The 27822-nt window shown below is 37.2% G+C and overlaps 1 protein-coding gene across 1 annotated transcript in view; it reads left to right on the forward strand.

Annotated features, from left to right (window-relative positions):
* LOC150083520 (rap1 GTPase-GDP dissociation stimulator 1-like) overlaps nucleotides 1-27822 on the forward strand; it is a 148509-nt gene that overhangs the window by 104690 nt on the left and 15997 nt on the right. Inside the window, exons 9-10 of the mRNA XM_090378516.1 lie at nucleotides 7494-7583; nucleotides 21901-22077. Of these exons, the coding sequence (XP_090234642.1) occupies nucleotides 7494-7583; nucleotides 21901-22077 (267 nt within the window). The remainder of the gene's footprint in view (nucleotides 1-7493; nucleotides 7584-21900; nucleotides 22078-27822) is intronic.

Below are 27822 nucleotides of genomic sequence, written 5' to 3' on the forward strand. Positions count from 1 at the left end.
TTAACCAGTGCCTCCATTAATTTTCCTGGAACAGAAGTTAAACTAACAGGTCTATAATTACTTGTGTCAGCCTTTGATCTTCCTTTGTGAATTTGGGTCACATTTGCACATCTCCAGTCTACGGGTACCTCCCCTGAGTCCAAAAAAACTCTCATAATTATGGCTAACGGTTTGTTTACTTCCTTTGCTGCCTCCTTTAATATAACTGGATAGATCCCATCCACCCCAGGTGCCTTTTTTATGTTTATCCTCAACAATTTCTCCTCCACTTTCCTCTCAGTTATTACAAAATCATCTAGCTCACTGCCAGAGTTTACTTCACCTCTGGCATTCCCCTTCCTGAATAACTCCTCATGTGTGAATGTAGATGCAAAATACTCTTTTAATTTGTTCGCCACCTGAGCAGGATCCTCAACTGTTGAACCATCAATATCCAGTGAACCAATCTGATTCATCCCTTTCCTTCTAGAGTTTACATAGGTAAAGAACTCTTTTCTGTTTTTCTTTGCATCCTTTGCCAAGGTTTTCTCATAATCTCCCTTTGCCTGCGTAATCTCCTTTGTGACTTGTTTACAGACCAGCTTATATCTATCATAGGCTTCCATGTCACCCATTAATTTATATGTATCCCATGCAATTTTTTCTCTGCCATATGTCTCATTAGTTCATCTGACATCCATTTAGGCCTAAACCTTGAACAATATTTCTTAGTTGGTATGTAAAGCCTGGTAGCTTCCAAGATAAGTTCTTTGAATGCTTCCCATTTTGAATTTGCTGTTGGTAACATCATCAGTTGGTCCCACTGTATAGAATTTAAATACTGTCTCTGACCATCGTAGTCGCCTTTACGAAAGCAAAACCCTTCCCTTTACTCCCTGATGGTAGTTACCTCTTTGAGTAAATCCCACTTCAGCACATTGTGATCATTGCCACCTAGTGGTTCATTTATCTGCAGATTCTTAATGCATGAAGAATCACTACTGATAATTAGATCAAGAGTATTACTCCCTCTAGTTGCCTCCCGAACATGCTGATGTAGAAAACAATCATCCAATAAATCCACAAAAGCCTTGCTAGTGTGTGAGTGACCAACCCACAAATTCCAGTTAATATCTGGGAAATTAAAATCCCTCATTATAACACACTCTTATTTACTGGCCCGCTCTATTTCCCTGTACAGTTTCTTATTATACTCATCAGAGTCATTAGGCCTATAGCACACTCCTACTCGCAATTTTGATCTCCCAATGCTTATGTCACACCAAACTGACTTGACACTGCATTGTCCAGCGATGTCGACTGGCTTCACTTCCTTGGATTTTGCGTTTCTTAACTAATAGCGTAACACCTCCTCCCTTCCTATCCTGTCTATCCTTTCTGTACACATTGTACTTCCCAAATTCTAGTTCTGCATTCCTTATATCTGTGTGACACCACGTCTCTGATATCCCAACAGTATCTGCCTTTGATGTTTTGAGCAATACCTCAAATTCATCAAATTTATTTACCAAACTCCTAGCATTGGTGTACACGCAAGTATACATGCACCTGTTCCTATTCTTAACTACCCTAACACAACCCATGTGTTTACTTGTACCGCAATGACTCCCAGCGGTCTCTGAAATATCCTGCATCTTGTTTTCCAGGCTGTTGCTCATTCCAATAGAAGCAGTGCAAGAATCACTTTCACCTCTGCCAGTGGCTACTGTTAATCTGTAATAATATGTTTCATTAATGAGTTAAAGGATATCTAAAATAGCCAGGACCTTTGCCAATAAACTTTCTACACATTTATTCCTTGAAATAGTACTATTTCCACCAGAGATTCCATAAGCAGAGGACTTGTTAATCAATTAACATGCATTTCTGAAGAGGTTGTATTGGAAAGTCACAGAGGAGATTTCTCATTAGAATGGAAAGATATATGGTATGACATAACTGATGTCAGATCTAGTTCATGCATGCACATCAGTGCTGTTGGAATGGGACTTGAAATTTGCTACTGTACTCTCCAGTGACTCTGTCACAGAACATTTAAAGAAATATTCTTCATAAAATGTTTCAGATCTAAAGGAATCAACAGAAAGGCAGGGATTTCTTTTATTGAAGAATGTCTTACTGCCTTCAAAGTAAAAGTTTTTCAGGTCTGTAAGTTAGTTAAACTCAGATTGCATTTTCCAGGTTGGCATCTAAGAAGTCCAAATGAGCAGGTACCCTGAACCCACCCAGAAAGAAGTTACCAACCAAAGCAAATCTATAGCAAACAGTGAAGTCAGAGAGAATTCAAAAGCACAGGTCCACAAAGGCACCTCAGTACTACAATTCCAGCAGAGAATGGCAGCAACAGTACCAACACGTAAAATCTTTATAACTTATACAACTAATGTATACCAAAATAAAAACTATACTATGATCTCATGGGTACTTAATTTTAGTACTCATAGTTTGACTTTAATAATTTTGTATTCAACTTATTTTACTCTCTAAATGCTGGAAAAGTTATAACTTCAGTTAAATACAGGTAGTATCATTATTGTGTATAATAAATTTTTAATATTAATTTCATTATAACTTGATCAACAAAAAACCTTCAGTTTTATCCATTTGTAATATCCCAGCTTTAGAAACTGTTATCCATTTTTTTTTATCTTGTTAAATATACTAAGGTAGCTTTTTGGGTTCATTATTTTGTTTTATCTCTTTCATTTACGAGATGGCATTAATTCTTATGTAATTGATGCTATCCTATAAGTTGTACTTTACAATCTTTTGAGATAGCATAGTGCGTTTGTCCCTTGTTTGGAGAGGCCCGGATTCAAATCCTCTTGGAGACAGGAAGAATTTTTAATCCCTCTTTTAATAAGTTTCTGGACAGTATGTACAATTCCTGAAGTGAGTTTTTTCCCCAAGGAATATGGAAGTTTGTAAAAATTAAACTGCGTAATTGTTTTTAAATACTATTTTCACTTTATAGCTGAACATACATCAAAATCAAATTTCATAAAAAAAAATTTTAAAAGTAAAACAGCAAAAAAGGGGAGAAGGGGTGTCTGTTAATGATGAAAGTCCGTTAAATCGAATGTAACCTGGAGGGGGGCATTTTTTATTTTTCTTAATGTAAAAAAAAAAAGCTTTAATACAATATACAGTACTGTACAATATAAAATTATTAAATTATAATGAAGAATATGTAATATTCTGTTGTAAATATAAAATGTTGCAATTTGGCCTTTGATTTACAGATATCAGAAACAGTTTGTTTTTTTACGCCGTAAATTTCACAAACACATGCTACTGAGATGCCTTGTTTTCATTTCTTAATTAGCTCTAATTTCTGTGCCACATTTAAGTTCACACGCTTTATTTTAACTCCTCTATCACTTGATGCCATTTTAAATTGTAAGGTTATGTTATTTGTTATGTTGTTTGGTTTTTAGGATCATTATCAACTAAGGCCATATTGCTCCGGGAATATGTGGTGGTCATTCCCTGACATTTCCGCATCCTCCGTGTTTGGTGGTCACGGGCTCGAACCCCGGTCTACATCAAGAAGCGTGTGCTATGCACTGCTGCTCCTACCCACCTGACTACAGAGATGCCAAAATGTAAGGATTGCAAAATTATTTAATAAATGAAGTCACAATTCAGAAATCACAGAAACACTCTGTATACAACCTGACCGCACAATATCTTGAGGCAGACTGAGACTTAAACAAAGCGAGTCAATAGACCTGCAGTTTAGCATCCCGAGTCACGTTCAGCTCGCAAGTCACCATGTGCACTTATCTGTTATCTGAGAAAACAGCTATTTGAACACGTTTTCAGAAAGAATAATAAACAATTTCCTGAATTTGATTATAAAAATAAAAGTAGGTAATTATCAAAACAGTAATGGAAATAGGTAATTATTATTAATTTTTAATTAATAATAACACTGAAGTTTTGTATAACCTAAAAAATATAATATGGTTCAGATTAATATGTACATTACTGTATTATTATTTGTCTGGTACATTAAATTGAAGGTTTACTGTATTTGTTTTCAATGCAGTAATATCCCCTTCATTTATATATGTATTTAATTCATTTCATCAACTTCTGGATCTGAATTCCAGATATTTTATTCAGTTTCAGTTTGTGTAAGCCCATATTGTCTTGGATCTCACTGAAAGGTAAACCCTCCCATGTGATTTTTGAAACTATTACAGTATTTCTTCGATTTTAAGATGCAGTTTTTTTCCCCTATAAACATCTCTAAAAACGAGGTGCATCTTAGAATCAGTAGCGACTTACAATCGCAGTTTTTTTTATTTTTACGTGGAAACTCCATCTCCAAGTTTTGCGTTCTCCAATTCCAGTGGAGAATAAAGTGGCATGGGTGATTTCACGTGCTTTCGAAATGTGAAGCCACCTTTATTTCATTATTGTGGAGCTCACTCAGCAAAAACTAGGAAGTTTTGTTTGTATCTTTGAAAGTACATAAGTGGAGTTACTGTATTTCGTTAATTTTGATCCCTTATTGAACATTAAAATGTCAAAAAGATTGCACTATGAAGCCACATTGAAACGAAAAGTTAGTGTATGCAAAAGAACATGGAAATAGAGCTGCGGGTCGACATTTTGACATTATTGAAGTAAATGTTCGTTGTTGGAGAAATGATTGCAATTTCATATTTTCGTGCAAAGCAACAACCAAGTGCTTTACAGGGCCTAAGAAAGGAAGATTTCCACAAGTTGATGAAGCTGTTATACATTTTGTAATGGAGACACGCACAAAAGGATTACCCATCACTCGACAGTCCATGCAATTGAAAGCTGGAGAAATTTCCAAGTCCCTCGGAATAGAGAAAATAATTTTTAAAGACAGTCGCAGCTGGTGCGACAGATTCATGCGTCATAGTGGATTATTGTTAAGGTGCCGAACATCTATCTGTCAAAAAATTCCTGCAGACTTTCAACAGAAGCTGATTAACTTTCAGCGACAGGTGATGAAATTAAGGGAAAAAAAAGAAACTATGAGTTTAGTCAAATTGGAAATGTTGATGAAACCCCAGTCTTCTTCGATATGCCTCGAAATTACACTGTCAACGAGCTAAAGGTACTAAAGAAATCAAGATTATAAGCATGGGTTACGAAAAGCAACGTATCACTGTGATGCTATGCATCACTGCTGATGGTTGAAAGTTGCCACCATATTTAATTTTAAATCGAAAAACTATACCGAAGAATGTTATTTGTTATTTGGTTTTTAGGAGCATTAGCAACTAAGGCCATATTGCTTCGTGATATGCGGTGGTCATTCCCTGACCTTTCCGCATCCTCCGTATATTTAGTGGTGACAGGCTCAAACCCCTGTCTAATCAAGAAGCGTGTGCTACGCATTGCTGCTCCTTCCCACCTGGCTACGGAGGCGCCACCGAAGAATGAAATTTTCTCCAAAGATGTTATTGTTTGTGCACAAAAAAATGGATGGATGTCAGCAGAGCTTATGGAAGACTGACAAAATGTTGTGTGGAATAGACGTCTTGGAAGTCTTTGTAACCCACCCAGCATGCTAGTACTAGATGCATTTCGTGGACATTGGTTCGAACGGGTCAAAAATAAAATCATGCAAAAACATGATGACTTGGTTGTGATTCCTCGTGGCATGACTAGCCAACTGCAGCCACTCGACGTTTCAGTCAACAAGCCATTTAAAGATTACTTGAGAAAGGAATATGAATTCTGGCTGTTGACCGACAACCTTCCGCTGACACCTTCCGGAAAAATTAAGGAAGCGCCGGAATCAAAATTGGCAAGATGGGTATCAACAGCTTGGAAGCTGATCTCAGAAAGAATAGTCAAGCACTCATTTAAAAAATGTTGCATCACCAATGCTCTTGATGGCACGGAAGAATCTGACCCTGAAGGTGAAGTAGACTCTGATATTGATTGAAATGCAGATATTGACGGCTCAGAAAATTCAGAAGGAAGTGATGAATAACATACCTACTGGTAAATACCAGTATTATTGTTGTTAGTAAATTGAATTCAATTATAATAAAAATATTTGTTAGATGATTTATTTTAGTCTTTTATTTATTTATTTATTTTTTTTTCTTAGAATCAAAACTTTTTTTCTGAAATTAAGGTGCGTCTTACAATCGATGGCTTAGAATCAAAGAAATATGGTATATTACTTATAAACATAATTAATATATATTACTTATAAACATAATTTTTATATATACAAATGTAATATGTTGACACTAAATTGTAAGAACCTTCAAATTATATGTGCATACTCACAAGAAGTTTAAAAGCTTCTTAAATTAAGTTAGCCAGTCTCATGTGGAGAAACTAGAAGTTTCTCCTTTGAGTTATTCTAGATTTTTCAGTCCACATGATATGCAGGTCAGCCCATGAACACAAAATAAAGCCCATAGGAATTGGCATACTGTATAACCTGGTGCACTGTCACCAGATTAATTGCAAAAAAATTTAATTTTAACATATAATTTCTTTAACAAACTTTTAACTGTGGTGGCCGCAGACTGATTACATATGGGTATTATTTCTGTATAGCAAGATAAAATATGCAGTATTGTAGCTGCAAACTTGTTACTTCTTTCTGATGTTGGCAATGGTATAAAATCTGCAGCGATACACTGAAACAGATGTTTGGCACTGGTTCTTCCTATAGAACCAGTGCCAAATGAATTCCAAATGAATGAATTTGATATAGATGACATATCATCATGACACATCTTCCTTTATTTCTTTCAATAATATCTGTCTTTGGTTCTGTGCAATTTATTTTTTCTGTCCCTTGTGATCAGCCAGATCATGAATGTAATTTATGTGAAAAACCAGTTATCTCATTGTATTTGGACATCATATGGTCAGTCAACCTGCTGTAGGGATTTTTCCCTTCTGAGTATGCTGTTATTGTCTGAAGATAATAAAGCACTCAAAACCTATGTTCATATTATTGTTTATTTCCGAATTGGAAATATGTACATAATGGAGACAAACATTTCATGGTATTTTCTTACCACTTCTTTAGTTGACTGCAAAGGCAATAACTAAGGGTTATTATTATGGAATTCTTAATTTTTTATTTTTTTTATTTTTAGTAGAATTAAAAGTTTTAGTAAATCAAACTTAGATCTAATTCAAAGAATTTTAAGGTTTATTTTATATAGTAAATAACAATGGACAGCTGAAGTTGGCAGAAAATTGTTCTTAGGTAACAAAACAGATAAATGTGAGTACATGCACACGCACAGTACAGCTTTCACATATATTTTTGGGCAACTTTCAAGAATTTTAGAATTCTTGAAAGTTGCTGCCTCTGATTCAATATCTTGTTAAAATAATAATAATAAAATGGCATTTATTATTAATTACAAAAACTCCAACCTAACGTAATTTATTTTCTGTTTAGTATGTATTAAAAACTTCAGTGCTGAATATTTCATATATTCATAATTTTGCTTATTTGTTGTTAATAGAAGAAGTTGCAAAAAGTTTGGGACAGAATTCAACTCTTATCAAGAGACTTGTGCAGTGGTGTGCAGTGGATGATCACCCTGGTGTTAAAGGTAGGGAATCATTAGTAATTCTGCTGAACCTTATTGATATACACTGTCCTCCAACATATAATGAAACACATTGTTTGGAAAAGTGACCCATTCCAGAGGCCACATAGCAAGTAGACGACAGCACTCGTGCAGCGATTACTCAACAGTATGTGTGCTGAGGTAACTGTGGCAACAAAGCAAGAAGAATATTTGTTTAGTTTTGAATATTTCTTGCAATGCCAAGAGACATTCAGTAACAAATATCCAAACAGGCCTGTGCCAAATAAGATAATCCTTCATGGAATTTGTAATATTGATGAATATATTCTTTTAGAGTTGCATTACACACATTTAATTAATAGAGTGAATAATTGTGTACACAAGCATTGTGAATTTTTCACATTTTGTGTTTGTTTCTTTTAATAAAATTTCATTGTGTTGCATGTAATTTAGTTGCATTTAATTGGATAACCATTCATAGGCAAGCAGTTAGAAACAGAATGAGATGGGGAAAAGATCTAGATGTCCTTTCAGTGGACTATTATACCAAGATGTAACCAATGCTTATTCATATGGAAATAAGTAGCAGCTTAACTGGGTTATCTGAAGTCAGCATTTTATGGTAGTGGAAGGCAGCATAATACTAATATTCATCTAAAGCCTTGTAGTCAGCTGTTAATGACTTTCAGAACCTATTGGTAGTTAAAATATGTGTTCCAACTTGGTGAGCTTTGAGAGAGGGGGGGGGGGAGAAGATAGCTGTTGGGTTAACTGTCATCATCAGAATTATACTGCATAGGATAGGATAGGATATGATACCATGCTTTCAGCTGCTCACAACCTTAAGCTGCCACCTAACAACTGCAGCATGATTGTCTTAGTGAATAAAGTGGAATTAATGGACTTTTCATCAGCAACAGACAGTAATGAGAATGTTGACTCACACTACACAGTCCACTCATCAGATAAATACCCAGATGATGGTGTCAAACTTACCACGTTGCAACCAGCACAGCAAAATAATGATGGTTGTAGCATAATGGGCTGTCATGTTTCTCACCTTTGAGAATAGATCTTTTGGAGATTATGCATGGAACAATTAATTCTGCCACCAACTCATACATGAAAAGTTCTACCATATTGTGAGAATTCTATGGAGGGCCCTGTTCATGTAAACCATTATGATGCTCCACTAATAACAGCAATGCAATGGAAAACCTATCTTATTCAACCCAGAATTCTGATATTAATTCATTCAAATTCCCCTGAGACAAAGCAGCAACTGAGATACCCAACTTTTGTGAATGAATTAGTCACTGCTGTGAATTAGTCACTGATGATATTGTGTGTCATAAATTTGCACCATGGTAGCCACACAACATATTAAATTTTGCTTTTCTGAAGTTAGTATGCATTTGTTGTTGTCCCAATATGTGTTGGAAAATAGTATGAAATTATAAGTGAAACATGCCTTCTGAATTTGGGTATGTCACATAATTAATGATATATTTTATAAAACATGATGCGGCAGCACTGTGCATACATACTGTATATTAATGCATAGGTTGAAACCACCCCTTCACTCAATGAGAGTAGTCACGTATCTTTTCATTCATTGTGTGTCAGTTTATCACGAAGTAAGAAACCACGAGTTTATCAATTTTGTGAAGAAAAATTAGCATTAGCATTAGCATTAGTAGAGGCATTTGATGCAAGAAAGCAAGCTTATGCAGCATCAGCCAAAAAAAAAAAAAAAAAAAAAAAAAAAGTAACATAAATAAATAAAAATAACCACTTCCACTTCACCCCTCTGTTCGTTCGAAATACCTGTCCAGCTGAGCCTTAAACTTATTTAGGCTATCAACTTCCACGACAAGGGATGGAAGTCTGTTCCACCCACCAACCACCCGCTGGCTAAAGGCAAATTTCCGCACATCTATCCTACATCTGTCTTTCCTCAATTTGAATTTATGCCCTCTCAGGTGATTTTTCTGAGCTAGAGGAAGAATCCCATCAGCATTGAGCATGCTCAAACCATTCAAGGCTTTGTACACCTCTATCAGATCACCCCGCTGGTGCCTAGTTTCCAGACACTGTAATTTGCAAAACTTAAGCCTTTCTTCGTAAGAGAACCCCTTTGTCCCATTCACCAATCTAGTTGCCCTTCTCTGTACTCGTTCCAGCAGCTCTACATCCTTCCTGAAATGAGGCCTCCAGGCCTGTATACAGTACTCTAGGTGTGGCCTGACCATTGCCTTATACAAGGGAATAATCACCTCCTTATCCCTGCTAGAAAAATTCCTATATATCATTGACAATACACCATGAGCTACTCTTGCAGCTCGTCTGCACTGCTCAGAGAACTTCATATCTGCCTGCACCACCACCCCCAGGTCCCTTTCATTCTCTACCACTGTCAGTGTAGTACCACAGAGTTGATACGTTGCTCTGGGGTTGCTGTTTCCCATATGTAGTACTTTACATTTGTCAATGTTAAACTTCATTTGCCACCTCGAAGCCCATCTGCTCAACCTTTCCAAATCCTGTTGCAGCAGCATAGTGTCAGTAGTGTCCTTGACAACCCTGCCAACCTTCGTATCGTCTGCAAACTTGGACATTAAGCCTGATATACCATCATCAATATCATTTATAAATACAGAAAACAATAAAGGCCCCAATACTGAACCCTGAGGGACTCCACTAATAACATTAGTCCACGATGAGCAGTGTCCATTGATTACCACTCTCTGTCTTCTCCCCTTCAACCACCCCTTTATCCATAGCAGCAACTTGCCTCCAATGCCACACTGCTCCAATTTGTGCAGCAGTCTTCCATGTGCAACAGTATCAAAAGCCTTTTTAAGATCCAAGTATATAATATCAAAGTTATTCCCTGCATCCAGTTCTTTTGTGACTGCATCATAGTATCCAATCAAATTGGTCAGGCAAGACTTCCCCTTAACAAAACCATGCTGTGTCCTAGCTATAACTGAAGTCTTGTCTAGATGATCCTGCAGTGCTTCTTTCACCAGTGCCTCCATTAATTTTCCGGGAACAGAAGTTAAACTCACAGGTCTATAATTACTTGTGTCAGCCTTTGATCCCCCTTTGTGAATTGGGGTCACATTTGCACATCTCCAGTCAATGGGTACCTCCCCTGAGTCCAAGGAAGCTCTCATAATTATGGCTAAGGGTTTGCTTACCTCCTTTGCTGCCTCCTTTAATATAACTGGATAGATCCCATCCACCCCAGGTGCCTTTCTTGTGTTTATCTTCAACAATTTCTCCTCCACTTTGCTCTCAGTTATTACAAGATTCTCTAGCTTACTGCTAGAGTTGAATACACCTCTGGCATTCCCCTCGCTGAATAACTCCTCATGTGTGAATGTCGATGCAAAATATTCATTTAGTTTGTTAGCTACCCGAGCAGGGTCATCAACAGTTGACCCATCGATCTCAAGTGGACCAATCTGATTCATCCCCTTCCTTCTAGAGTTTACATAAGTAAAGAACTCTTTGCTGTTTTTCTTCGCATCCCTTGCCAAGGATCTCTCGTAATCTGCCTTCGCCTGCCTAACCTCCTTTGTAACTTGGTTACAGATCAACTTGTATCTATCATAGGCATCCGTGTCACGTGTTAATTTGTATGTATCCCATGCATTTTTCTTCTCTGCCATATGCCTCATTAGTTCATCTGACAACCATTTAGGCCTAAACCTTGAACAATATTTCTTAGTTGGTATGTAAAGCCTAGTAGCTTCCACGATAAGCTCTTTGAATGCTTCCCATTTTGAATTTGCTGTTGGCAATATCATCAGTTGATCCCACTGTATAGAATTTAAATACTGTCTCAGTCCATTGTAGTCGCCTTTACGAAAGCAATACCCCTTCCCTTTACCCCTAATGGTAGTTACCTCTTTGAGTAACTCCCACTTCAGCACACTGTGATCACTGCCACCAAGTGGTTCATTTATCTGCAGATTCTTAATGCATGAAGAATCACTACTGATAATCAAATCAAGAGTATTACTCCCTCTAGTTGCCTCCCGAACATGCTGATGTAGAAAACAATCATCCAATAAATCCACAAAAGCCTTGCTACTGTGTGAGTGACCAGCCCCCAAATTCCAGTCAATATCTGGGAAATTAAAATCCCCCATTATAAGACTCTCTGATTTACTGGCCCACTCTATTTCTCCGAACAGTTTCTTATTATACTCATCAGAGTCATTAGGCCTATAGCACACTCCTACTCTCAATTTTGATCTCCCAGTGCTTATGTCACACCAAACTGACTCGACACTGCACTGTCCAGCGATGTCGACTGAGGCCGAAAATGAGGCCGAAGAATATTGAGAAGTGTTACACCTTAAAATTTTGTGTCATACTCAACAAAAGCCTAACAGAAATGTATGAAAAGTTAAAAAGAGCTTATGGAGATCAAGTTTTATCCTGAGTTCAAGTTTTCCAGTGGCACAAGGCCTTTTTGGAAGGATTTTGAAATGTTGAAGATGAACCATGAACCAGGGAGAACTATCTCAGCAACAACAGAGAAGAATGTGGAGAAGGCAAGGGCCCTGATTGTGTCTGACCAATGGTTGACAGTGAGATTGATGGTAAGTGAGTTCAACATGAATCACCAGCTGTCCATGACATTTTAACAGAGAATTTGGGCATGCACAAAATATGTGCAAAAATGGTGCAAAAACTCTCACCGAAGGACAGAAGTAAAATCGGAAGAACATCTGCCTCAACCTTCTCAATTGTGTTAAAACTAAGCCAAAGTTCCTTCAGCATTGATAACAGGTAATGAAATCAGGATTTTTGCATATGATCCAGAAACAAAAAGAGAGTGAAGAATGGCACACCCACTGAAAATTTGTCATGCCTGTTGTTGTTGTTTGTTGTTTTGGTTTTTAGGAGCATTAGCAACTAAGGCCATATTGCTCCGAGATATGCGGTGGTCATTTCCTGACCTTTCCGCATCCTCCGTATTTGGTGGTCACGGGCTCGAACCCCGGTCTAATCAAGAAGCGTGTGCTACGCACTGCTGCTCCTGCCCACCTGGCTACGGAGGCGCCATTGTCATGCCTGAAGAAAGCACGAATGAGCAAATCGAGAATCAAATTTTGTTCATCTGTTTTTTTGATCAACATGGAGTGATGCATGGAGCTTGTGCCTCGAGGTAAAACTCTCAACCAAACATTCTACTGAGAAGTTCTTGAATGACTGTGGGAAAGGCCAAAAACTGGATTTTGCATCATGACAATCCACCCTGCCACTGTGTGATGTGAACAGACATTGTGCAAGGAGTTTTTGATCCTCAAAAATATTCCAATGCTCCCGAAGCCACTGTATTCCCCAGATCAGTCACTGTGCAACTTTTTTCTTTTTCCAAAGATCAAGAATCAACTGAAAGAACATCATTTTTAGGACTATTAACAACATCAAAAGCACCATAACGGGTACACTGAAGGACTCGCAGAAGTAGACCTCCAGCACTGCTTCCAGATTGAAAGAGCATTGAGGGCAATGTGTAGCTTCCCAAGGAAGCAACTTTGAAGGAAGCTACCTTCAGTTGTAGAAAGTTTTACAATAAATTCTTATTTTTTATTTTTGTAAAATCAGTGTCATTAATTTTGTGACAGACCTTGTATGGTGTTATCATTAACTATATATATACAGTTAGTCCTCGTATAACACGTGTTTACACTACACGAATTCGATCATACACGATTTATAAATAGGGGAATGTTATCTTATATAACACAAACCGAATTCGCTCATGCACGATTCGCCTTTGTGCTTACAAGAAATGGCAGTCGAACGCAGAATCACCCCAACTGAATGCAACACAATAGGAATGAAGAGAAGATTCTGAAAATGTATTTGTGTTTTATATCAGTGAAGGGGAAACACATTTCACCATAATAAGGTAAAAACTAACACAATTCCAGCAATCGGTATAATCGCAAATGCAATTAGATCGAGTTTACTACCAGTTTATAACAGATTCCACTAGCAGGAACGCAACTGGAAATTGTTTTTATTGTTTTATGGTAGTAACCCCTAGAAATGTGCTTTAGTAAAATGTGAGGTGTTAATAGTGTATCTCTGCCTTTACGGTGTTGTTCATTCAGTTGCTACATGTGCGCAGCTTTGTTTATGTGTATCAAGCGTGCCTCCTCGTTTTGTAATTGTGCTTTATTCCCTAAAAATGAGTAAAATATTTAAAAGGTGTGAAAAGAAAGCGTCCTGGTGAAGACACTGCAGATTCAGAGAGAAAAAGAAAAGTAATATCGATAAACAGATGCGGACTGGGTCAAAAATTCTTACCCTGGAAAATTTATAGTGGCCTCATACTATGGTTTATGGCCAAAATCACACCGGCCTCCGGTCCACCAGTGTTTCCCCGGTAAGGCTTTGGCCAGTCCGCCTCTGTCGATAGAGAAAAAAATATGAAATTGTGAAATGCTTTGAGCGAAATGGAAGACCATGTGATATTGAACGTGCTACAGACCTAAATGAGTCAACGGCGAGAATTAGAAAGAATGCAGAGAAAATAAAAACTTTCATAGCAGGAACAACTCAAAGTGTAATTAAAATCCATTAGATTAAGACACAAGAATTGGAAGAGATGGAACGGCTGTCATCTGTTTGGATAGAAAATCAAACAAAAAACAAGTTTGCTTACGATAGAAGCAAAAGCATTGGCAACATTTTATTACATAATAGTCGTAATAAAATACGTAGTATTTTATTCGTAAAAAATACTTACGTATTTTTTATTATTTATTATATTATAATAAAATATAATATAATAATAATAATAAATTATAATATTTTTTATTACGTAATTTAATCGATATAAAATACGTAAGTATTTTATTACGATTATTTATTGTGTTTGGTAATGTTTTTGTTACCAATGTGTGTTCAATCTTGGGTGGTCGGCACCTAACCCTGTTTTTCCCCATAGGGCCTGTTGTTTATATTGCACGATTTTGCATTGCACAAGGGTTTCTGGGAACACAACTATCGTGCTATACGAGGACTGACTGTATATATATGTATTTTTTTTTTTTTTCAAAGAATCCTTTATTTCTACATGTAGCACCAGCCAATACTCGTATTAGAACTATCCATCTATTACTCAGTTTTTAATAATCAGGTGAACTTTAAGAAAATCTTTTGCCATTTCTGAGAATTTTAATATTCCTTTAATACTCCTTACATTGTCTTTCATGAACAGTATTTATGAACATTTGTGCAAACTAAACTGAAAATTTATATATTGGGAGATGCTGTTTTCATTCCTGATGGAAATAAATGCCAGCCATTTACAAAAAGTAAAAACAGCCTCTGTGATAAGGAGATGAGAGACAATATGCTGCATTCTTTAAACAAAAAGCAAAACTTGTTAAATTCATGGAAAATTTAGTATTTTTATTTAGGTATTGTCAAGTTTCTTAGCACAGAGCTGCTCAAGGGAAATATGCGATTTCAATTCTTTCCATTGTCACTTTAGGGCAGGATGTACCTCTAGTTTCTGGTGATACATAGAGAACCTGGGAATTTCCTTATTTTATAGATATAGCAGTGCTGAAAGTAAGTTATTATTCTGCCAATTTTTTGACATAGGCTCACACGTGATGATGTTGCAATTGTGACACTGTTAATTTTTCAGTGTCAACATAAATTAAGGAAAATAACTTAGGGTTCCATAATAATGATAACACTATAAAGTACATTATAAAAATATCAGCAACCTCTCAGTGCTGCTCAGAGAACTTCATGTTGGGCTGTACTCCCAAGTCTTTTTTGTTTTCCACTACCTTGAGTGTGGTATCGCCCGGTTGATATGTTATTCTGGGATTAATGCTACCCATATACAGTACCTTGTATTTGTCAATATTAAACTTCAGTTTCCTCTTCTCAGCCCATCTGTTTTTAATTTTTAGGTCTTATTGCAGTAGCATACTCTGATTCCTATCATTACTCGCCCTGCCAATCTTTGTATCATCAGTAATAAAAGTTAATAAATATTGAAAAGGGTAAAGGGTCTAGCATTGAATACTGAAAGACTCCACTAAAGATATTAGTCCATGAAGAGCAGTAGCCATTAATAACTATTCTATCTCCTGCCACTCAGCCATCACTTTATCCATAACAGTAACTTGCCCCTGATGTTTAATTATAGCCTCCATTATTTTTTCTGAACAGAAGTCAAGTTTACAGGTCTCTAAGTTTTCACTTCACTCTTTGAGCCCCCTTTGTGAATAGAAAAGACATTTGCACAGCTCTGATCTGTAAGGACCTCCCCTGATCCCAAGGATGCTCTCAGACTAAAGGTTTGTTAACTTCTTTTGCTGCTTCTTTGCATATAATTGGAGATTCCAACAACCCCAGGTGCCTTATTTGCTTTTAACTTCAATAATTTCTCTTCTGCTTTACTCTCGGTTATCACAAAATTGTTTAGATCCTAGTTAGAATTAGGTGTACTTCTGGTATCCCCATTTTTAAAAACTTCTCCATGTTCACGTGAATGTAGGTGAAAAATATTTATTGTCAGCAATACAAATAGAATCATCAGTAGTATACTATTCATATCTGGTGGATATATATAGTTAATTTCTCTCTTGCTGGTGTTTAACATAATTGCACCAAAGAATTCACTACTTTTCTTTGCATTCTTAGTTAAAGACTTCTCAAAATCTGCCTTAGCTTACATAACCCCCCTTTAGTGACTTGATTGTAGACTAGTTTACACTTACTGTAGATTTCTCTGTCCCCTGATAATTGATAATCATCCCATACAATTTTCTCTCTGCCACTAATCTCATCAGTTTGTGTAATATCCATTTAGGTCTATTTTTGAACACTATCTCTTAGTTCATATAAAAACCTTAGTGGCTTCTTCTATTTCTTCCCTGAATGCTTTCTATTTAATATATGCAGTTGTTAACAACGTCAGTTTTTAAAATTAAGCTTTTAAATATTTTTTAATTTTTAAGAGTTTAAACACTATGATCACAGCCACTTAATGATTCCTTTATGTGGAGGTCCTTAATGCATAAAGAATCACTGTTGATAATCAGATAAAGAGTATTGTTTTCTGTTTTTTCTCTTTCTCTAACATGCCAGTAATAAAACAGTCATCGAGTAAATTTAGAAGTGATCTGCTGCTGTGGAAGTGACCAAACCCACAAGTTCCACTCAGTATCTGGAAAGTTATAATCCCCCATTATAAGACATTCTTTACTGGTCCATTTTAGTATTAGTAATGGAAAATGATGAAAGAAAGCAAGCTTATACAGTGTGAACTAAAAAAAAAAAAATATGATTTCACTTATCCATACCCTCCACAGTTTGTCTAGTTCTTCCTTGAATTTATTTAAGCTATCCACTTGCAATTAACTACCTGCTGGCTAAAGGCAAACTTCTGCACATCTCTTCTGCAACCATTCTTCCTCAGTTTGAATTTATGCCCTTTCATGTGCATAGTCTGAGCAAGAGAAAGAATCCCATCAGCATTGAGCTTGCTCAATCCATTCAAACCCTTAAACACCTCAATCAGATCACCTTGCAGGTACCTAGTCTCCAGACTAGTCTGAAGCATTTCTTGGTAAGACCACCCCATTGTTCACCTCACCAATCTCATTGCCCTTCTCTGCACCCGTTCCAGCAGCTCTACATTGTTTCCTAAAATGAGGCCTCCAGACCTGTATGCAGTACTCAAGATGTGGCCTGACCATTGCTCTGTACAATAGAATAATCACCTCCTTATTCCTGTTAGCAAAATTCCTTGTATGTCATTGACAAAACCCTATGAGTTGTCCTGGCAGCCTGTCTGCTGCACTGCTCAGAGAATTTCCTATCTGGCTGCACAATTAACCCCATGTCTTTTTCATTTTCCACTACCACACAGTTGGTATGTTATGATGTCAACTGGATGTACTGCCTTAGATTTTATATACTTCTTAACTAAGAGCATAACTCCTCACTCCCTCCTATCCTGGCTGTCCTTTCTGAATTGTGGAGTTGGTGGGGGAGATCCCAGTGCCGCTTGACAATCAGCACTATGTCCTTTCTGTACTGCAGTGTGGGAAACCTACCAGAAAGCCCCCAATCCTGCAGACATCTCCCCTCTTCTGAGGCACAGTGTGGGATTACTAACAGGGAAGCACTGTGTGTCCACAGTGTGATCTCCACCCCCCCCCACACACAGATCACCCTGACCCTATGGTTTTACTTCCCTACAATCTCTGTCTACCTTTGCCACCTCCTATCCTAATCTTTTTGGCTGGTGGACTCAACCACCACAAATCTTCTCCTGTTCTAAACAGTCCCCCTGTGGAGGATGAGCTCCTTCCACAGAGGTTCTCCTTTATCCCTTTAACTTCCTGTTTCCATGTGGAAAGTCTTCCTATCATCCACCTTCCTTATCTTCATCTGTACCTTTGCTCCTCATCCTTCTCCCCTGTTCGTTTCTTTCACTTTCCATAATCCCCCCCCCCCGGGCCCCATCCGTGGCAAGCTCAGGCATTGTCCAGGTTCACTCCCACCAGAGACCTTCCTATTCCCTACTATACTTGGCCTGCCTCTCTGGGGTTCCACTAGTGGCCCAGTAGCTAATGGCTGGAGGAACAACAGACCAATACTAAAACTAACACTATCTCTGGCCTTTACAGAATTTGTGCTGCAACACAGAGTATACAAATGTGGAGTTGGGGTGGGGGATGGTGCAGTTTGACAATCAGCAGTATACTATGTCCTTTCTGTACACATTATACTCCCCATATTCAATTTCTGCACTCCTTATATCTGAGTGACACCACATCTCTGATATTATTATTAGCCATATGGTGCAAGGAAGCCTGAGGCTTATGCTGCACCAGCCAAAAAAAAAAAAAAATTCCTGCAATACCCTGAGACAATGTCTGCATTTGATGACTTGACTAGCACTTCAAATTCATCAAATTTATTTACTATGTTCCTAGCATTGGTGCACATGCAAGTATACATGCACCTGTTCTTAGTCTTTGTTACCCTAACACAGCACCTTACTTAATTGTGCAGCCGGCACTGTACTTTTCAGGCTGCTTGCACTTTTCAGTGCATGAATCACTTTTACCTCTTCCTGCAGCTGTTGTTAATCTGTTAGTCTATATCCCCCCAGTCGAGAGTTTTCTGTTTTGCGCCACAAAAATCAAAATCAAATCAAATCGAGAGTTTTCTGACCCACCTAACACTGCTTTCATAGCATCAGCAAATATTCTTGTATCCTTTCTGTTTAGGTGCCTCCGTAGCCAGGTGGGCAGGAGCAACAGTACATAGCACATGCTTCTTGATTAGACCAGGGTTCAAGTCCATAACCACAAATACAGAGGATGCGGAAAGGTCAGGGAATGACCACCACATATCCCTGGAGCAATATGGCCTTAGTTGCTAATGCTCCTAAAAAAACCCAAAATAACAAATAACCTTTCTGTTTAAGTATATCTCATCCCTGTAGAAGCAGTCTTTCCTGTTGTTGTTTGGTTTTTAGGAGCATTAGCAACTAAGGCCATATTGCTCCGGGGATATGCGGTGGTCATTCCCTGACCTTTCCGTGTTTGGTTGTTTGTTATTGTTATTTAGTTTTTTAGGAGCATTAGCAACTAAGGCTATATTGCTCCGGGAATATGCGGTAGTCATTCCCTGACCTTTCTGCATCCTCCGTATTTGGTGGTCATGGGCTCGAACCCCCATCTAATCAAGAAGTGTGTGCTACGCACTGCTGCTCCTGCCCACCTGGCTACGGAGGCGCTGTCTCTCCTGTTAACAAGCACAGACCACACTGAGAAAAATCCTACCCCATGAGCCTTGAACAATCTCTCCAGGGCCGAATTGATTGACAAGGCTCTCATCATGTACTCCCTCCTATCGTGTCTGTGCAGAATTGTATCCTTTCTGTTTAGGCACTTTGAAATTTAACCCTAACTCACGATTTTTTTTCAACATTGCCGTGTACTTATTAAGTAATTCTGCAGATCTCCTACTTTTAATGTCATTAGTGCCAACACGTACAAAAATATCACTTTTTGTTCCCTTAAAATATGAAATCTTCTCTACCTCATCAATCTTTGCCCCTGGTCCTATTCCTCCTCCTTTTCTGCACAATATATTTCCCATTTCCCTGACAAAAGAGTTACCAACAATAACTAATTCCTGTAAGATCAGCACATTCTGCCTTGGCTATTACTGGTGTGTTGCCTGATGTTCAAGTATGAGCTCTGGCGCTGAGCTTGATGGGCCCCCATTTTAATTCCTTCGAGGGCATCCACCCTACCCTTCAAGGTCTCAAAAATGCCCATCAGAACACTGAGTTGATGCCCAATTTATTCACACTCCCTGCACCAGACACACACACAGACATTCCCCTTTGCTGTATCATGTTCTGTTCCAGGTAGGTCCGCAAACATTACTAACAAAATGTGCTGTTTGTGTAATGCACAAACCATGTCAAGCCATGATTCATAGGAGAATCCCCCCCATCCCCGATCCATTCTCCCCACACCACAGCACTTCTGCTACTTTGAACCCATTGCTTTGATGCTCCAGTCCAGGGCATGATTTCCATTTAATTTCAGTATAATTGAAAATCATACACTAAACTAATATACTTAAATACAATAATAATACTATTTTAATTCACCAGTTATGTAAAAATAATATGTATTATGCTATCAAGTTTACACTATACCATTACATTTATAAAGTTATAAGCTAATTATAATAGATAATAAAATTAACTAACGCCAACCTACACGATTCAAACTTTCAAGGTACCTATTTATCACAGTTTGAATTACAATTAAAACACTAGAATTGCACTTTGTCAGTGGTAGTGGAATTAAGTATGTTTGTAAAATAATAAGAGGAGTTTACCTCAATATAGACCGTAGAACACTTCCGTATGGTACTCTCCAGAAATTAAAACGAAAAACTTACATTAGAGTAAAAAATAATTAAAAACCAATTTAACACAATTAAAAATATTAAAAAGAATCTAACAAAAATATTCAAAGCGATTTTCCTTCCTGAAGCTGACAACGCTATTTGACTGTATGTCGTGATCACAGGAATTTTCAATTTTAATTGTGTTAAATTGGTTTTTAATTATTTTTTACTCTAATGTAAGTTTTTCGTTTTAATTTCTGGAGAGTATCATACGGAAGTGTTCTACGGTCTATATTGAGGTAAACTCCTCTTATTATTTTACAAATATTAATATCAATGTAGAACGTATTGAGCATTACAGCTCTGATTCATACTATGGAATTAAATATATAAGTTATGAGAGTAGTATCATAAGTTATGAGAGTAGTAATATAAGTTATGAGAGTAGTAATATAAGTTATGAAATACAATATACAATGAAATACAATATTCACCAAATCATTGATACAAAGGTTCTATGTATAGTAAGTCAGAATATAGATAATCTCTAGCTGAATTTAAAATTAAACTAATGAACATGACTAGGACTATAAAGCTATATATTGAATACAATTTAAGATGTTAATTTGGTCAATAAAACAGCATAATTTTTCAAAAAATTTATCTGCTCTGAGGAGCACAAAATTCTTTGATTTCACAGTGTGCAATGTCATCACCAAATTTGCCACCAAGCTTGTTAATATATTCTCCTTGAAAATACAGAAGGGTATATCTTTATTTTCCAAATTCTTTACCCTCTAATTTTAGCAGCTAAAAATGGTAACCGTAGCAGAGACTCCAGTGGTGGCAGATTGTGCGACTGAGAAATTTCTGCTATGGGGGTGGTGGTAGAACCAAATGTCTGTAATGCATAGCTAATCATGCTTCTGAAATCCTTAAAAAGATTTCTAAGGATTATAGCTTGTGTTTCATGCTGCTTAAAGTGGACTGCTGTGGCTGACTTCCTAACGTCATTCTGATTACTGTAACAGTAAAGTAATTTCCTGGACAGTCTTTAATTGCACCACCAGTATAACTTACATTACAAGCTGGACATTCTGTTTTATAAATTATCTCCTTCTTTAGTATATTCGGGCTGGCAGCTTTATGTTGATGTATACAAACTGTAATTTCCTATCAGGAGATTGCATGCTGCAATACAACCAGTGTGGTTGCATAAAACAGACGTGCCCTAATTGTGCATCATCCTGGTTAGTGCCCCAGCTAGTATGTTTGATTAAACTTTTGCAAGTTTAGAGTAGTTGATATACTGGACTTTTTTCCCTTTTTTTTTTTTTAAAGATAACTTTAATAAGAGTGTTCTTATTTTCTTAGTGGTTTCTCTCTATGTATTCAGGAGAAGCTACTCGACTGCTCGCGTGGCTGGTTAAAGTCTCCAAGTCATCAGCTGTCATGCATGTGGTAGTGGATAATAGTGCTCTTCCTTGCTTGGTAGTCATGGTTAATTCAGAACACATAGTTATGCAGAATGAAGCTTTAGTGGCAATTACACTAATTGCAGCTACTATACTGGGTAAGATTTTATACTGATTTGTTTTAAAAAATTATAAATGAATAATAATATAAAGCATTTTGCTTACCTTCCTTATATTAATATTTTAATTGTTTTTGAACAAAGTGCTTTTTATGACTAAATTAGCCCTATGTTCCAAAAGCTATTGAAAAGAAAAATAAAAGAAGAAAAGAGATGATTTATAAAGTAATTTTAAACATTAGTAGAGAAGACTCAAACTCTGTATTTCAAATAAATCATAATCATAGCTGACTGATGGTTTATTAGCAAAGACCTGTTAAACTGTGCTGTACTAAAATATAGTTGGATACCAGTAATTTTCATGAAAATGGATGTTTATTCAGGAAATTAGTGAGTGCCATAATCCTCCAGAGAATATTTTTGACCAGTTTATAGTGCTAGGTAGCTGATATTTTTTCCATTCCTTTATTTGTCAGATGCACAATTTACAAGATATGTTGTTGACTGTGCCCAGATTTAGCATTTCATTTCTTCCCATCAAATTCATGTTGAGGTTCTGGGATTTCATATATGCCTTTTTAGCCAGTTCTATCTTGTAAACAAATAACAAATGATTTATTAAATGTGAAAAGTGTGTAAAATGTGTAAAAAAATTTAAATGTGTAAAATAAACAAGATCACAACAAACGTTAGAATATCAATGGATGTGCTTCTGAGAGAAAAAACTTTTGCAATGTACATTAGAATATCAATGGATGTGCTTCAGAGAAAAAATACTTTTGCAATGTACAATAAGAAAAAAAATACTGTTCCTCTTAAGGAATAGTTATTATAACAAGACAAGGTTTATGAGTTTACATGGGAGTTTGCTTTTAATAATGCACTGTGGAGAAATTTAATTAATTTCTTGCATGTAATAACAAAGATTGTGAAGTTTCATTTTTGTGCCAATATAACCAGTGGCTGCTCGTGACTCTGATGTTTGGGGGTGCTGCGTCTTAAAGTTACATTAAATTGCCTTGGTTATAAGACACGTAGACATAACACAGTAATAATAATAAGCAAGTTAAAAATACTGCAAAACATTAACTAGACATTTACCATTAACAGACTTGAACTTTTATTTAAAAACAAAATCCATTCTTCAGTTTTTATTTGTTGAAAATACATTAACTTTTTCATTCAAGTTTGGTGCATTGTTGACCAAGCTTTTCTCTATTGAGAGCATTTAGCCTTTCCTGATTCATAGTGCTCCTTAAAAATGTTTTTATTCTTTTTAATGTCAAATGGCAATGTTCGGGCTCTGAAGTAGTCACTGGAATGGTCAAAAGAACTTTTATGAGTTTTGTAAGTTCCTCAAGAACTTCAACTAGATTATTTTCTGAGATAAATTTCAGCAAGTCAGTCAGTTAATTTGCAATAATTGTGTAGATCATGTCTGCTACAGAAAACTTGTAATTCCATAAGAAGTTTTTGTCTTTCAATCATGGGATATGCCTCAGTAGTCTCTCGTACCTCTTCCATGGGCATTTTCATACAAAAAATAAAGTTCTCTTTGTTAAACAATTTAGCAGCAATTAATTGCTTTGTTAAAGAATATCTCTCACCTACATCATCACTTATATAGTCAAATACTTCCTTTGCTTCGCTTCAATCATGAGTGTTTTTGAAGGATTTTCACAGTATGTTAAATTCCTGATTTTTAGAATGGCATTCTTAAAGTTTCCTATACATTCATGTATTTTAACTGCCTCAATTTCTCAAGATTGCATTTGATTACAAATTACTTCCATGCAAGGCATTATCTGATGGAAAAGTTCTAACCAGAACTCGAATTTTTCATTCCTCAAGGTGTGCAAAATTCCAGTTACTTCTAAAATCATCTTATCTGCATTTGCTCTCACTTGTAGTTCCTCCATGCAGTTTTTTAAGGATTCAAAATTTTTATAAACGATGTTCACGGTGTGTATATTGAAGTTCCATCTTGTAGGGGAAGGTCGGGCAACATGGCTGATGATGTTACCAACAGCAGATTCTAAGTGGAAGCATTCAAGGAATTAATCGTGAAAGCTACTAAAAGTTTCATACCTATTAAGAAATATTGTTCAAGGTTTAGGCCTAAATGGTTGTCAAATGAACTAATGAGACTCGTGGCAGAGAAGAAAAATGCATGGAATGCATATAAATTATCAGGCGACACAGAAGCCTATGGCAGATATAAACTAGTATGTAATTGTCACGTAGGAGGTTAGGCAGGCGAAGGCAGATTACGAGAAATCTTTGGCAAAGGATGCTAAGAAAAACAGCAAGGATTTCTTTACTTATATAAACTCTAAAAGGAAGGGGATGAATCAGATTGGTACACTTGATATTGATGGTTCGACTGTTGATGATCCTGCTCAGATAGCAAACAAACTGAATGAGTATTTTGCATCTACATTCACACATGAGGGGTTATTAAAGATTGAAAATGCCAGAAGGCAACACAGCGGCAATCTCCAAGGCAGAATGCACTGGTCCCAAAAGAACTAGTTATTGTTAGTGACTCTATTGTCAGGGAGACGGGGAATATATTGTGTAAAAAGGATAGATGGAACAGGACCGGGGTATGTCTGCCAGGGGCAAAAGTCGATGATGTTGTAAAGCATATATCATCTTTTAAGGGCACAAAAGGTGATATTGTTGTACACGTTGGCACAAATGACATTAAGAGTAGGAGATCTGCAGATTTACTTAACAAGTACAGGTCAATGTGGCAAAAAAGTTGTGAGTTATGGTTAAATTTGAAAGTGTCTGCAATTCTGCAAAGACACGATAGGAGGGAATACATGATGAGAGCCTTGTCAATCAGTTCGGCCCTGGAGGGAATGTGCAAGGCTCAAGCTAGCAGTTTTCCAACCCACTTAGGTGGGTTGGAAAACTTCTAGCTTGGGGGGATTCGCTGACTAAAAGTTTAAAAGTGGCTGCAGGCAGAGGTGAAGGTGATTCTTGCACAACTTCTATTAGAATAAGTAGCGACCTGGAGCGAGGGGTGCTGGGGGTTTCAGAGACGGATGGCAGTCATCGTGAAACAGGTGGGTATATGGGATGTGTTAGGGTAACTAATAATAAGGTTAGGTACGTGTATACTTGTATGTATACTAATGCTAGAAGTATAGTAAATACATTTGATGAATTTGAAGTTGGTCAAGATATCAAAGGCAGATATTGTTGGGATAGCAGAGACGTGGTGTCACACAGATATAAGGAATGCAGAACTGGAATTTGGGGAGTACAATGTGTACAGAAAGGATAGACAGGATAGGAAGGGAGTAGGTGTTATGCTGTTAATTAAGAAAAACATAAAATCAAAAGAAGTGCATCCAGTTGATATAGATAAACAGTGCACTGTTAAGTCAGTTTGGTGTGACATAAGCACTGCGAAAGCAAAAATAAGAGTAGGAGTGTGTTATAGGCCTAACGAGTACAATGAACAATTGTACAGAGAAATAGAGTGGGCTAGTAAATCAGAATGTCTTATAATGGGGAATTTTAACTTCCCAGATATTGACTGGAACTTGTTGGTTAGTCACTCACACACTAGTCAGACTTTTGTGGATTTATTGGATGATTGTTTTTTTTTGCAGCAGCATGTTCGAGAGGCAACCAGAGAAAGTAATACTCTTGATCTGGTTATCAGCAGTGATCATTCATGTATTAGGAATTTGCAGATAAAAGAACCACTAGGTGGCAGTGATCACAGTGTACTGACGTGGGATTTACTTAAAGATTTAATTACCATCAAGGGTAAAGGAAAGGGTTTTTGCTTCCGTAAAGGTGAGTACAGTGGTCTCAGACAGTTTTTAAATTCTGTACAGTGGGATCAACTGATGATGTCACCAACAGTAAATTCTAAGTGGAAAGCATTCAAGGAATTAATCGTGGATGCTACTAAAAGTTTCATACCTATTAAGAAATATTGTTCAAGGTTTAGGCCTAAATGGTTATCAAATGAACTAATGAGACTCATAACAGAGAAGAAAATGCATGGGATGCATATAAATCAAGCGACTCAGAAGCCTATGGCAGATATAAGTTAGTCTGTAATCAGGTCACAAAGGCAATTAGGCAGGCGAAGGCAGATTACGAGAAATCCTTGGCAAAAGATGCTAAGAAAAACAGCAAGGACTTCTTTACTTATATAAACTCTAAAAGGAAGGAGATGAATCTGATTGGTCGACTTGACATCGATGGTTCGACTGTTGATGATCCTGCTCAGATAGCAGACAAACTGAATGAGTATTTTGCATCTACATTAACACATGAGGAATTATTAAGTTTTGAAAAATGGCTGAAGGTTATCAAATTGTAGCAGGGTACTTAATGATTTTGTAATAACTGAAAGCAAAGTGGAGGAGAAATTGTTGAAGTTAAACATAAGAAAAGCACCTGGGGTGGATGGGATCTATCCAATTATATTAAAGGAGGCGGCAAAGCAACTAAGCAAACCCTTAGCCATAATTATGAGAGCATCCTTCGACTCTGGGGAGGTTCCCACAGACTGGAGATGTGCAAATGTATCCCCAATTCACAAAGGGGGGGGGGGTCAAAGGGTGACACGAGTAATTACAGACCAGTTAGTTTAACTTCTTTTCTGGGTAAAATAATGCAGTCACTGGTTAAAGATGCATTGCAGGATCATCTAGATAAGACTGCAGCAATAATTCAGACACAGCATGGGTTTGTTAAGGGAAAGTCTTGTCTGACAAATTTGATAGGATATTATGATGTGGTTACAAAGGAACTGGATGCAAAAAATATTTTGATATCATATATTTGCATTTCAGGAAAGCTTTTGACACTGTTGCGCATGGAAGACTATTGTACAAATTGGAGCAGAATGGTATTAAGGGTAAGTTGCTACAATGGATAAAAGGATGGTTAAATGAGAGAAGACAGAGGGTGGTAATTAATGGGTGCTGCTCTTTGTGGACTAATGTTATTAGTGGAGTCCCACAGGGTTCGGTGTTGGGTCCACAGTTGTTTTGTATATTTATCAATGATATTGATGAAGGTATATCAGGCTTAGTGTCGAAGTTTGCTGATGATACAAAGGTTGGCAGGGTTGTTAATGACAGTAATGGCAGTGTGCTACTGCAACAGGATCTAGATAAATTGGGCAGATGGGCTAAGAAGTGGCAACTGAAGTTTAACCTTGACAAATGCAAAGTACTGCATATGGGCAGAAGTAATCCGAGAGAAAAGTACCAACTGTGTGGTACTACACTTAAGGTGGTAGAAAATGAAAAAGACCTGGGAGTAATTGTGTAGTCAGATATGAAGTTTTCTGAGCAATGCAGACAGGCTGCCAGGGCAGGTCATGGGGTTTTGTCAATGATATATAGGAATTTTGCTAGCAGGGAAAAGGAGGTGATTGTCCCTCCGTATAAGGCAATGGTCAGGCCACGCCTTGAGTACTGCGTACAGGTCTGGAGGCCTCATTTTCGGAAGGATGTATATTTGCTTGAACGTGTACAGAGAAGGGCAACAAGATTGGTGATGGGAATGAAGGGATCCTCTTACCAAGAGAGGCTAAAGTTCTGCAAATTGCAGTGGCTGGAGACTACGCACCTGCGCAGTGATCTGATTGAGATGTATTAGGCCTTGAATGGGTTCTTTGCACTGGGAAAGGAAAAATGAGAGTAGGTGTGTGTTATAGGCCTAATGAATATGATGAGCAATTGTGCAGAGAAATAGAGTGGACCAATAAATCAGAATGTCTTATAACGGGTATTTTAACTTTCC

Source organism: Mastigoproctus giganteus, chromosome 7, assembly GCF_048544385.1.
Source record: "Mastigoproctus giganteus isolate SK-2022 chromosome 7, ASM4854438v1, whole genome shotgun sequence".
In the NCBI taxonomy this organism is placed as follows: domain Eukaryota; kingdom Metazoa; phylum Arthropoda; class Arachnida; order Uropygi; family Thelyphonidae; genus Mastigoproctus; species Mastigoproctus giganteus.